The sequence below is a fragment of the Abramis brama genome (genome assembly GCF_963993115.1).
Source record: "Abramis brama genome assembly, chromosome: 9".
In the NCBI taxonomy this organism is placed as follows: domain Eukaryota; kingdom Metazoa; phylum Chordata; class Actinopteri; order Cypriniformes; family Leuciscidae; genus Abramis; species Abramis brama.
Genome location: NC_139971.1, coordinates 16,033,198 through 16,047,858, shown reverse-complemented (window position 1 = coordinate 16,047,858; position 14,661 = coordinate 16,033,198). Strand labels below are relative to the sequence as shown.

Here is a 14,661-nt window from a genome sequence, read left to right as displayed (position 1 = left end):
CACCTGAATCCGGGCCCTCCACCAGAGAATCACACCAGCAGCAAGAGCTTGCTAAACTCAACCTTCAGGACATTGATCTCCCCAACATTGATTTCCCCTACATCAATCTCCCCGACATCGACTTCTCCAATGTTGAATGGGATGAGTTACCATAACATGACTGAACCAACTCAAGGTAATAAAAGAAGCAGACACAATGTAAAAAGAGATTTGAAATGGACTTGGGCCACTGATGAGAACTATACCAAAATTGAATATGACTTTGAATCAAAACTAAGAAAGGAGAAACTATTGGATACAGCTTATCACAATGAATGGTACAGGTGGGCAGAATACACGGTAAAACAGACGACAAAGAGTACTTGTGTGTTGTGCTCACCCTCGCTTTTGAAAAAGTTAACAATCGTGCCAAACCAATATGACAACGTAGACTGTGCTAGATTCTATTCGCAGTATTGTGACAACCAAACTGGTCAAATAACTCCATATTGCCCAGCGGAATGTCTAGCCATGTTGGGGAGCAAATATTACCATAAATTTTATAATCAGAAAGGGTGGGGAAGTGAATGCAAAAAACTTGATGTAAGAATAGACCCAGCCAAACGAGAAACTCCAAAGAACTATGTACTAGATACATCATTTGAATATGAATGTTTTAATAAGACTAAGGGGCGGTAAGATATGGGGAAAATGTTCAATAATATGGCATCTAGATCGAGAAATGTATTATGACCCAGATGTGTATAAATCTTTCAGCATAATATATGCCACAGCAACAGTAAACAACAACATGACGATAACGACTGTTAAAGACAATTGTAAGAACGCTTCATTGACTTTTCCTTTAATAGAACCCTTTGAAAGTCAAAATGAAGCAATAGCTGATTACTTTTGGTTGTGTGGAGGCAGAAGACTGAGAGCCACCTTAGTCGATTGGAAAAGACTCTGTGTCAGAGTAAGACTGGCTCAGGAAGTTGGAATTATAGACTGGGATCTCAATGAAACAAAAGACCTGGGGTCTCATTTATAAAACTGTGCGTAGGAACCTTACTAAAAATGTACGTGCGCCCGAAAGCCAAAAATGGCGTACGCAAAAAAATATTCAGACTTATAAAACCGTTCGTACGCCAGAACCTGCGCAGAATTCACTTTATAAATCCCAGTCAGCGGAAGATTGTGCGCACATGCGTCTCCACCCCGAAATAACCATATATGGAGCTGACAACGCCTAGTTTTACTATGCAGATCCTCATTTGCATATCATTTGCATTTGATTATTCATCCACGTGATAACGTTTAACGGTACAAGACACATTACATTAATAAAAATCAAGTAGTTGCCTATCCTTGCCTTGTTTTTGAATACATAAATCAAATAGTGTAAAATACAGTTCAGAGAAAGTTTTTCTCAATCTTTTCCACTGGCCGAATTGTATTTTTAATTGATTTATATTTTTAATGGAAACAGTCAGATATGCCTTGGGCATTATTTGCACGAAACAATTTTCTCTAGACAATCTGGTATTATCATGATAAGCAATTATCTCTGTGGTTAAAACATTAAAACACAGCACGCCACAGGAAAAGTGTTCAAAAACATCGCATCCACAACAATTGATTGAATTTGAATATAAAAAATGTTGTAGCTTCTCAGTAATGATTTCATGTTTAAGTGTTTAACTCCATAATTTGAATGTCATATTTAATCTAAATGTTTATCAGAAGTAAAACATAGTTTAAATCATTATTTTATTTATTTAAACTGTTATTTGCGTCAGTTTCACTAAACGGCCCAACGCGCTCGCTGGCGCGGACATTTAAGAAAGGATGGATATTTGCTTCAAGTGACAGGCTTGGTGAGTGAAATTATATTTGTATTATCTTTCTGTATATGTTTAATTTTCTTTAGATTTTCTGTCTAAAAGTGACCAAAAAGACACTTAACTCCAGCTCACCATCGGTGTCGCCAAACTGCTCCATCTCCAAAACGTTCGTACGCATGGGTCAGACTTTGCGTGCAGGTGCGCATATATTCCCGTCAAGTTTGTTTTTATAAATCACAACTTATGCGTCGGAAGTGGCGTACGCACATTTTCAGCCCCGTTTTGTGCGTACGCCACGTTTATAAATGAGGCCCCTGGAGAGCATCAACAAACAAAAACGCAGAGTTAAAAGAGCGTATACCCCAGACCCTAAAGTAACAATAGATTCCATAGGACAACCAAGAGGGATACCCCATGAATTTAAAGCCAGAGATGAGGTAGCAGCAGGCTGGGAATCCATATTTGTGTGGATATTACCAAATAAGAATCAAGAATGGATTAATTACATTTATTATAACCAACAGAGATTCATTAATTACATAGACGACGCACTTGATGCCTTAGGCCATCAATTAAGGTATACTAGCAAAATGACATGGCAAAACAGGCAAGCTCTGGATTGGCTACTGGCAGAAAAAGGAGGAGTATGTGTGATGTTTGGAACTGATTGTTGTACCTTTATTCCAAATAATACAGCCCCTGATGGAGCTTTTACTAGAGCCATGAAGAAACTGAAGCAACTAAGACAAGAGGTTACTGAAAATGCTGGAAGAGACAGATACACTGGATACTGGTTAGACTCTTTGTTTGGTTCCTGGAAGGAATGGTTCATTAAGGTGGGAATGATAATAGTTGTGGTTGTTGTTGTTTTCCTTTTGCTGTTCTGTTGTGCCTTTCCTCAGATCTATGATAGCCAACGCAGCTGCCAAACAGATGATTAATGTGTCAGTCAAACGTTCGGGAATTGACATCGGGTGCACAAACTCAGGAGTGTACCCTATTGGGCCAGGTCTGGACGAGTTGGATGACTTCCTGTGAACAGTACTAATGAAGGAGTAAAGAAGAGAGTGCCTTGTTATTTTTATTTTCTGATTATTGATTTTCACAATTTGACACTGTTTTTGATAGAGAGGGAGGTAGCCCCACTGTGTATTTTATTTTTGGGGTAAAATTAGGTAGATCATTAGAAAATGGGTAGAGTAGGGAGTTAGTTAGAGGGGTTATTTTTTGTTTTTTGTTTTGTTTTGAAACAAGGGCTCCTTCCAGAGTATATTCTTACATATATTCCTACATATATTCTTACATATAATCCTACATATATTTTTACATATAATCCTACTGAGTATATTTTATATAATCACACTAATTGTTCACAAAATATGAATATGTTGTAATAGCAATTTTTCAATGAAAAACATCTCAATGAAAAACACAGCATCAACAGGTGTAAAGAAACATTCAAGAGGCAAAACTGTAATAAAGAGAAAAGTTTATTCTTTGAGGATTCTTTTCACAAAAACCGCAGCTACCCGGTTTGGAAAACAGAATACCTACTAGACACAATAAAACATGGACATTTTATACAGTTTCTTGGCAAAAACTCCTCCTTCCAGGTTTCTTGTAAATTTCCAGAAAGATACCCCCTATCTTCTGCTGGTTCGGACTGGTTTCTACCCCCCTGATGCAGGTCACACTGTTCTCTGTCCCTGAGACACCCAAAGGCCTTCATCTATGACCTAATTGCCTCCTGCTTCCCTAAGGAGAGGGCCTGGTGCTTCTTTTATTAGTTAAATAACCCTGTATTCTTCTAACCAAACTCTTTCTCGTGCTCAGGTATTTCACTATCTTCCTGCCCATCTGTTTTATTGGCCTGCTCTTTCCTGTCCCCCCTCAGCTGCTGGAAAACCTCACAGAAACATATGATTCAAATGGAATTAACAGTTTTGGAAACAAATGAATATAAGAAATACTGAATTTTCCCGTAACAATTCCTCCTCTTTATCATTCTCTGATAAACATATTAAAGGAAAATTCACCCTTGTCCCCTAATTTCTAAATCAAAATCAAAATCATCACATCATTACATTTCAAGAACAGAATTGATTCAAGTCTTCACATCACAGTTATCCTCTTCATGTCTGACTTTCATATACCTGATCATTTTACTTGAACCTTCATTAAAATTTAGAATGAAAAAGCTTAGGCTGTTTTGTAAGGATAGGCCCTCTATGTTATAGCAAGCAAGTAAAGGTTTATTCTGAAACCGGGCTAGATGAATAAGCACTGTTATTGCATCCCCAACACTATAGATCGGACCCTCAGTCATCTCAGTATAAACGAGAAATAGTATAGATCACATTAGTAGGGAAAAAAACCCATATCAATTCATAAAACACTGGTTGATTTGACATTCTTAAAAAGATGCAAAGAAATAGTATACATAAAAAATCCCTCATTTCAAACCCTTCCACTTGTACGTCACCTCGTAACACGGATGACCGCTGTTTTTAACCTTCTGAACATATCATCATTCTTACAATGGAAAAAGAAATAAAAATAATAAAAAATAATAATAAAAGAATAGTAAATAGTACAGTCAATCAATGATATCAAAACCTAAACAATCAAAGTTTAGGAAAACCCTTTCATGGTCCCCGAAAGGCAAAAAAAAAAGAAATAAATAAAACACATTTAACTCATGTCTGCATACACGTCATCACTGTCATAATCATCACATTGCTCTCCATCAGTTATTGGGTACAGAGTCAGTTTTACTGCTTGGACTGACGTCACTTTGCTAACTGTCCCCGCCCTGATCAATCTCTGCACTGAGCTGGAAACACACTTCATAATGCATGGTAAACAAAACAGAATTAGTAATTCCATTCCCACAATTGGCAAGACAGTTTGAATTATTCTATAAAACCACCCTGACCATGCAGACATCAGCCACCCCACCCACTCACTACCAGTAGCTTGAGGCGGCTCTTTTACAGCTTTTCTCATGTGCTCGATGATATTGGTTATGTTGTCACTATAATCAGGAATGTTAAAACAACATGATACCCCCAACATTTTACAAACTCCACATTTCTTTGAAGTCAAAGCTTCAGAGCACAGCTGCTTACAGCGTTTGCTCTCCTCTCTTCACTGTCTGTTTCAGGACTCTTCACAAAGTATAAAAGTTTGTACTATATGCCATCAATTTCATTAAAACTGTGTTGAAACAGTATTCCTCTATCAAGTTGTTAGTCTGCAGATTCAACTTAATGTTATCAATATTTTCTCAGTCCCACTTATCTCTGCTGTTTCACAAAACCAAAACATCATATTACTCATCTCTCAATCCCTAAATCGCACAGGCTCAGTTAACAGCTTTTAGCTGACATTGAATGAGAGAGACTCTGAGGCATTTAGGACTGGCACACTGTACTCTCATAAACTTCTAAAATCAAACTTTATCTACCACTTAAACTTTTAACTCTAGCCCGGCAGTAAGGCATCTTTGCCAGAATTTACATCTATTTTCAAATAAACATAATTTTTATATTTGTCTTTTGCCCACATCAGGGATGTTAGACATTACATTACCACTAAAATACAATTGTTCCCCATTCTGCTTAATAAAACCTTTGTTCATTCCTCATCTTTATGTCACTTAACTTGACATAAATAGTTCCATAAATTCTATCAGAAATTTTATTTTCATAACAGCCAGCAGCCATATCTCCCTGTAGCCCAAGACTGGTTGCCCACTGAAGCTAAGCAGGGCTGAGCCTGGTTAGTACCTGGATGGGAGACCTCCTGAGAAAACCAGGTTGCTGCTGGAAGAGGTGTTAGTGAGGCCAGCAGGGGGTGCTCACCCTGTGGTCTGTGTGGGTCCTAACGCCCCAGTGTAGTGACGGGGACACTATACTGTCAAAGAGCACCGTCCTTCGGATGAGACGTTAAACCGAGGTCCTGACTCTCTGTGGTCATTAAAAATCCCATGGCATTTCTCGTAAAGAGTAGGGGTGTAACCCCGGTGTCATGGCCACACACCATTGGCCCTTACCAATCATGGCCTCCTAATAATCCCCTTACATTGAATTGGCTCTATCACTCTCTTTCCTCTCTCCACCTATATCCGGTGTGTGGTGAGCGCACTGGCGCCGTTGTACTGTGGCTGCCGTCGCATCATCCAAGTGGATGCTGCACACTGGTGGTGGTTGAGGAGAGATCCCCTGACATGATTGTAAAGCGCTTTGGGTGTACAGTAGTACATATGAAAGCGCTATATAAATGCCCGATTCTATTCTATTCTATTCTTCAACATACATTTCACTATATCTCTTCTCATCTCTCCCTACATGCTAGTTCCTTCTGCATCCTCCAATCTTCTTACGACTTCCATCTATTAACTTTCCTTTAAACTTTCTTTTCTGAGTGTCCATTTACAATTACGGGCTAAATGGCCCTGCTGACCACAATTAAAACACTCTCTTTACCTATAGTTTGATCATTGAGCTTCCAAACGGCTCCAACTTACTGCACACCCTCGAAGCAGTGTGTCCCCATCAGGAATGTAAACAGAGCCACTGATAAGCAGTTCTCTGTATTCTTTTACAGTCCACCAGTGTGGATTCAATCACAATAGCCAAATCATATTCTTCATCATTATTATTGGCAGCACATTAATTTCCATAAGTTGTAAAGAAAATCATTCCACATATTCTAAAGGTTTTCACTAAACATTTTCTTTGTTAACTTCAACCACCTTGTTTGGCAGATACACAGAAGTTCCCACATTCACTAAAGCTGGGTAACAGCACCCTGACCAGTCCTTTTTTGCAAACGGTGATATGATATTTCCACCAACCCAAACTGCCGCCGGTGAACTTTGATACGGTTTATCGAATGGACACTTAAAGTTGATTTCTTCGTGGTTGGTTTTAATTCTGCAGTCTGACCACCCAGTTTTCAATTGTCTCGGTCTGACCTTTGCTTGTCCCCTCGTCTCTCATCCAGGCCAGCTCCTCTCCAGAGGCCCGTTCGATCTCGGGTGGCCCTGGCAGCACGAGAGGTTTCGCCGTTGTTGTTGTTGTTTGTCGTTGGGGTTCCTCCTCCTGTTGCTCTCCTGATATGGGTGGAACTCTCCTGCAGTGACTGGCATTCACCCACGTGGCTCGTTCTCCGACCTTCACCGCCGTATGCGTGATCAGCAAGACTTGGAACGGTCCTAGCCACCGTTTCGCCCTCCAGCTCTTCCTCCTGAAGTCGCGGATCACCACGTAATCACCCGGTCTGGTTTTGTGCAGGAACGTCTCTGCTACTTTGCCCCTGGCATTTCTTTCACCTGCACAGAACTGTTAGATCACAAACACGACATCTCTTTGCAGTAATTCAACATTTCATTCTCACACACATCTGTCGATGGAAGCCTCCTTTTTTCCCCTGTTATACCCATGAATGGTGGTCTACCAAAGAGAATTTCAAATGGGCTCAAATTTGTTTTGACTCTCTTTCTCATTCTCATGTACATTAACACAGTGGGGAGTGCGTTCACCCACGATAGCCCTGTTTCTTCGCAGCATTTTGCCAATTTGTTTTTTACCGTCTGGTTTTCACGCTCAACAGCGCCCCCGCTGGCAGCGTGATAGGCACAATGTGTTCTCATATCAATTCCTAAGAACTTCCCCACCTGTTTGATTGCCTCATTGACAAAATGTCGTCCGTTATCACTGCTGATCTTCTTTGGGACGCCCCAACGGGGTACAATTTCGGTCAGCAGTGCCTTTGCAACTGCTGCCGCATCTTGTTTTGAGGTGGGAAACGTCTCAACCCATTTTGAAAACATATCCACCATAACCAAACAATATTTCTTATTTCCGCACGGGGTTAGTTCAATGAAATCAATCATTAAATATTCAAATGGCCCGTCTGGGGCTGGCTGACTTGCCAGTGGTGTTTTAATGCCCTGTGCAACATTATATGTGGTGCAAATCACACAGCATATATTGTGAACCCTTTGGTAAACCACAATTCTCTCATTTGCATAATCATCCCCATTTTTGATGCATGGTCCATCCCATGCAACAATTTAGCATAATGTGGGAAAAAATGGCTGGGCAGACATGGCTTTCCATCAACAGATGTCCATACACCATCAACAAGGCTGCAGCCTGCCGTCTTCCATTTGTTTTTCTCAGCTCCTGTGGAAAAAGACTGCATGCTCTGTAAACAAGGAGAAATGTCATTGTTAAGGTTATTGTCAACTTGTACGCAGGTGGCGCCACTGCTATCAGCTTCAGTCTGCTTTGCTGCCGCTGCCTTCGCAGCCATATCAGCTCTGGCGTTGCCTGTTGATACGAAACTTTTATCATTAGTATGCGCTGCGCATTTACAAATTGCAATCTTGTCTGGCAGCATAATGGCCTCCAAAAGGTCAGATACTAATGTAGCGTTCAGTATTGGTCGTCCGTCTGACTTTAAAAATTTTCTGTGCTTCCACAGAGCACCAAAGTCATGCGTGACCCCAAAAGCATAACGCGAGTCTGTGTAAATCGTTGCACACTTGTCAGTCATCAGTTTACATGCTTCAGTCAAAGCGACTAATTCAGCTGCCTGTGCAGAGTAATGACATGGTAATTTGCCAGATCTTACAGTTTCAAATTCAGTCGTCACGGCATAACCCACGTTATTCTGTCCTGTTTGTGGATCTTTCGACGCAGATCCATCCACAAACAGGATATTGTCACAATTATCAAGCGGAACGTCCATCAAATCTGGACGCGGTGTGCACACCTTTTAACAGTGATGTTTGGCATATCTAACAGAATCGTATGATACCTCAACCATCTGTGTGAACGGACGATCTATAACCGGAAGGCCCTAACGATGGAGCCATACACAATTGTACTTTCATGTTATCAAATGCTGCTTCAGCTTCACTTGTCCAAACAAGTTTGTCACATGACCTCAGCCCTTTCCCTGTTGTAAGGGCTCGTAAAGGCTGTTCTAAAATGGCATAATTGGGAATGAATGTTCAACAATAAGCACATACTCCCAAAAATGACAACAGTTGCTTTTTGTTACAGGCTTTGGCCAGGGTTCGAAATGACTTAGGACTCTTGGGGGGTCCCCTAAAATTTAATTATTAAATTATTAAAAATTCTGAAGACTACCTTGCTACACTATATACTGTAGGCAAAATTATATGGACCAATGATGAAGGTGGGATAATTGTCTTGGGATGTTTTTCATGGTTTGGGCTAGGCCCAGTATTGTAGTGGTGTCTGGATAAGTGGCTATAACAGGTAAACCTCTAACTCTGGAGCAACAAAGTTACAAGTTCTTTTTCTCTCCATGATGCAGGTTCTAAATTAAGAAAAATAATATTAGCTTCCTAGATAGCTTACCAAGCTCTCATGTATACTCATTCATGCTCAAATCACATTCACTTTAATCAACTCACAGACCTGGTTATCTTTCGTAATCACTGACTGGAAAAGTAGGTGGTTATGCTAGCTTTGAATAACTAGTCTAGCTGCTAGGTCTGCTATGGAAGCTTGTTTCCGCCACAGAATAAAACATTTTAAAAGAAAATTGCGACTTTTTATCTCACAATTGCGAGTTTACATCTCGCAATTCTGACTTTATTTCTCAGAATTGCGAGATATATTCAGAATTGCGTGAAATAAAGTCGCAATTGCGTGTTATAAAGTCAGAATTGTGAGATATAAAGTCAGAATTGCGTGAAATAAAGTCGCAATTGCGTCTTATAAAGTAAGAATTCTGACTTTTTTTTCTCGCAATTGCGACTTTAGGCTATATCACGCAATTCTGACTTTATTACACATAATTGAGAGTTTAATTCTGACATCTTTTCTCAGAATTGTGAGATATAAACTAACAATTGTGATATATAAAGTCCATTTCTAAGGAAAAAAAGACAGACTTTTTTTTATTTATTTTTTTTACCACAGAATAGTTTATATCTCACAATTCTGACTTTATAACACGCAATTGCGACTTTATATCATGCAATTCTGACTTTATATCTCCCAATTGCGTATTATAAAGTCAGAATTGTGAGATATAAACTGAAAAAAAGTCAGAATTTCAAGTATATTTCTCGCAATTGCGGGTTTATATCTCATAATTCTGACTTTATATCACGCAATTTTGACTTAACACACAATTGCAACTTTATATCACGCAATTCTGACTTTATAACCTGCAATTGCGACTTTATATCACGTAATTCTGAGATAAAAAGTCAGAATTGTGAGATTAAAAAGTCGCAATTACCTTTTTTATTTTTCACTCTGTGGCGGAAACAAGCTTCCATAGTCTGCTGTTAGCTGGCAGATCATTTGGCTTCATACACATAACGTTACAGATAGCAAGAAACGTTGACAAACGTAGCCTTAGCCTAGCCTACTCTTCTAATCATTACACTGGGTATCTAGTTAATGCAACTTTTGATATAGGAACTCGAACTCCTAATATTTTACTATAAGCAATTATGGAGATATAAATATAATCGAAGCACTTACAGGATTTTCATTCAGGATTTCACTCTTTGTTTCGTTTTGCCGCGTTCAGCTACAGCACGTATCTGCGGGAGCACCACAACAACAATCTGTGACGCTGTATAGGAACTCACTCGGCTAATAGCTGCCCTGATTGCTGCCTCGCGCTAGGAAATAAATTAATTACTGTTATAAATATAAAACGTCACTAAAGACCTAGAATTTTCACAATAATTTTTAATGTTAAAATACATTTGTCGGGGACCCCCCAAAATCCAAAAATAAATTCTTATGGGGGGTCCCTAATGACTTATGGAGGGTCCGGGACCCCCCCAGACCCCCCTCATTTCGAACCCTGGCTTTGGCACTTCTTTTATGCCCTGCACCCTCTTCTGTGACAGTGTTTTGCTGTTCTGTTTGATAACACGCCCCAGGAATGTCCCTTCCTGTTGCACAAACTGCAGCTTTGAAAGGCTGACCCTGTGGCCCTCCCTTTCAAGATGCTTCAGGAGAGTCACAGTGTCAGCCCTGCAAATAGACTCACTTTCTGAACAGATCAAAAGGTCATCAACATAAGAAAGGAGTGCGGTTAATTGGGGTTCTAACTGGTGAACCATCACAAGGCCTAATTACACCCTCTTTCAATAGAGCATCAAACACTGGTTTTATGCCCTCTATTGCTTCACGTTTCAGGCGATACTGTGCCTTACACGGTCTGAAATCTGATTTTGGTGTTATTACAACTGGCTCACATCCTTTAATCAGCCCCACATCATATTTGTTTTTCTGCCCACAAGTTTGGTGATATTTGTGCCAAAGAAATATCAATTTCTGAGGCAGAAATATCCCCAACTCTCTGTGCTGTCACATTTTTCCCAATAGCAGTCACATTTCTCAGGACCCCAACCTCAAAGTCACAGTTTGACTTAAATGCCACCACACTCTTACTCTCTGCTGTGTGTGAATCAATTCTCACCCAGTCTGTGGCTGATAAACATTCTTTCACAAAAAGGCCCACATCTCTCCACTGTTGGCTTATGGCCTTGGAGACAGATAAGTGGCAGACAGTGTTCTCTGTCATAAGATAACAAGCTTTCTGACTCTCAGTCAACACTGCAGACAATGCACACACACTTTCTGTCCAGAAAACCTGGTCAAATTTCACACTTTCATTCTTCACAGAATTAAACCACATCTTTTCAAAGTCTGAATCTCGCTCTGTTACGACATGTAATGTGCAATGCATTTTATCATTTGTCATAAACTCTGTGTTGACTGGGTTTGTTCGATCTTTTGCCAATTTCAAAATTTTCTCTGCCCAATCAACATCTGTCACCTGCCATTCATAAGCCCATCTCGGCTCAAATTTGGAACAAGTAATTTGTGGCGTTTCCTCGATGCTAATTCCATAGGAATCAGCACAGAAGGACAAATTTAATTTACACATTAAATCACGAGCCATCAGAGGTGCGGGACAGCCGGGAGACCACACAAACTCATGTCTGAAAGAGCGTCCGCCCTCTGTCTCGCACTTTAACGGCTCTGTTAACCGGTCAGATCAAATGGCCCGAGGCCGAAGTGCTCTGATACACTTTCCCGGTTAAGTTCCGAACACATGGTAAATCACATGGTCGTAACGTGGACAGACTGATACCAGAATCGACCAAAATTCAAGAACTACCCCTTTGACTAGTAACGGGTAAATTGGCATTTCAGAAAACCCTGTACTTTTGTACAATCTCATACGCTCATCATTCACAACACTGCTCAAATCATCAGTCATAGCTTTGCTCAAAGTTTCATCAGACACACAAAAAGATTTGCAAGCAGTTTTTTCATTGCAGGTAGCAGAAAGAAAATCAGTGTATGTGTTTGTGTGTGCGTCGTGTGTGCGTGTGTTAGTAAAGATATTTTCACTTCCCTTTGCTGTAGCCAGAGATTGGCTTCCCAAAGCCGGACCCCCTCCGTCCCGCTCTCCAGCCCCCTCGGTTCAATCCGACTTCATGGTGGGACACGCGCTGCTCCAGTGTCCGTCCTTCTTGCACACTCTGCATTTTGTACAGTCTCGGAGCGAGTGGGCATTTGTGGCACAAACATAACAGCTCCATTTTCCTCCAGCAGCTCTTCCTTTCTGTCCTTTTCGACCAGCAGGGTTTGAACGGGAAGATGCAGGTTTGTTGGGTTGTTTAGGTTGTCGTTGTATAACCACCATTGTGAGGGGTTTTTTCTTCTCCTTTCTGTCCTCTTCAGTGTGAGTAGCGTGCCGCAGCGTTGCACTCAAACGCCCGTGTAACTGTGCATGAAACTGCGCTGTTAGTCTTTGTGCCACTCGCTCTGCGGCCTCTGCCCCCCCTCGCGCTGCTCTTGCATCGGCCTCTGCCTGCGCTGCTCTTTGGGCTGCCTCTGCCAGTTCAATTTGTGCTCGTGCTTCTGCAAGTCGTTCTTCTTGGGCTGTTCTCGGGGCTGGTGGAGAGCGGTCCAGATCAAGATCCAGCCTGAGAGCCGAAATCTCAGCTACGGGATAGTGATTTGTGTTGTAGGCTGGCGGCGGGGCCGTTGCCGTCTCGGTCACATGTGGAAAAACACATACATTCGGATCATTAGTAGCTTTCTGTTCCGGTGGAACTGTTTTCACACATACAACATCCTTCACATTTTTCTCACTATCACCCAGTAACTCTTTTTGTATCTGCTTTCGTTCTCGCCTGTCAGCTTCTTCTACCCAACACATTATAGTCGGTTCACAGTTCTTACACACATGTTTAACACACACACAGCAGCCACTCTGTTTTCCCTCGTTCTTTTCTACTGACTCTTTTACTACATTGAGTCTTATTTTACTCAAGGTCCCCGCTTCGGGAAAATCGTGATATTTTATCAGTTTCTGTATGTCAACCATACATTTACCACCATAATTATTTCTCATTTGACAGAAAATTGGTGTATAAAAATGATCTAATTTACTGTTAGATGACCCCATTTTTGGCTGAATTTCCCTTCTGGATTTTACTCTTTCGACACGTGTCTTAGTATCTGTCAAACGTCTTCAACAGACCCGATTTTATTTCACCCAAAACCGGTCGGGTTTCAGCAAATATGCCGTGCTTTTGTAATTATGTTTTACTCAAAATCTTCTCATGAGCACCTTCCAGCGCTCGATTGATTCTGATTCACCTAATTAATCTGGCGTGGCTCTTCCGTCCACCCTTGCAAGATTTCTTCGGATTACAGAGATTTTGAGCAAAACTAATTAATCAGCACCTGTGATTACCTGAATCACCAGTGGTACTCTTGTCCACTAACGAGCTAAGTGTGGCAGAAACCGGTCTGATTTTGTCAGATCAATTTCTCCCTCAAAAATTGTGATTAACGAATCACCTCTCGCTCGTACCCAAAGCAAACTCAGCCAATATGGTTCATGTTCACTCACAATTATCAAATTACACTTAACGTCAATAAAACAATTCTGCCGTTTCTTACCCAGAGATGCTTTCTCTTTTCTGTAATTGCCGCGGATTCTTACTTGATCCTGGTGGGAGTTCGTCCACTGGCCCTGAATGCGGGTGTTGGCTCTCTCTCTCGTAACCTGTTGAGTTTCTATCTCAAACCGTCGAGGTATGAGACGGCCGCCTGGTGCTGCCGGGATTGCGCAATTTCCGTCAAACCCGCTCTCAGGACCAGGAGAAGAAGAGTCCGCACAGGATCCCACTTCTGACACCAGCTGTAATAGAAATTTTTAAATCTCAATGAAAAACACAGCATCAACAGGTGTAAGAAACATTCAAGAGGCAAAACTGTAATAAAGAGAAAAGTTTATTCTTTGAGGATTCTTTTCACAAAAACCGCAGCTACCCGGTTTGGAAAACAGAATACCTACTAGACACAATAAAACATGGACATTTTATACAGTTTCTTGGCAAAAAACTCCTCCTTCCAGGTTTCTTGTAAATTTCCAGAAAGATACCCCCTATCTTCTGCTGGTTCGGACTGGTTTCTACCCCCCTGATGCAGGTCACACTGTTCTCTGTCCCTGAGACACCCAAAGGCCTTCATCTATGACCTAATTGCCTCCTGCTTCCCTAAGGAGAGGGCCTGGTGCTTCTTTTATTAGTTAAATAACCCTGTATTCTTCTAACCAAACTCTTTCTCGTGCTCAGGTATTTCACTATCTTCCTGCCCATCTGTTTTATTGGCCTGCTCTTTCCTGTCCCCCCTCAGCTGCTGGAAAACCTCACAGTTTTGGAAACAAATGAATATAAGAAATACTGAATTTTCCCGTAACAATGTGAATGAGAGGGGACGATACAAGGTTTAAAGCAGGTCAT

At 41.0% G+C, this 14,661-nt stretch overlaps 1 protein-coding gene across 1 annotated transcript in view; it reads right to left on the bottom strand.

Moving 5' to 3' along the window:
• Window positions 1–3,295: 3,295 nt before the first annotated feature.
• Window positions 3,296–14,661, bottom strand: part of LOC311089325 (uncharacterized protein) — an 18,551-nt gene continuing 7,185 nt past the window's right edge. Inside the window, exon 2 of the mRNA XM_084123931.1 lies at window positions 3,296–7,158. Coding sequence (XP_083980057.1) covers window positions 6,755–7,158 — 404 coding nt within the window. The 3' untranslated portion in view covers window positions 3,296–6,754. The remainder of the gene's footprint in view (window positions 7,159–14,661) is intronic.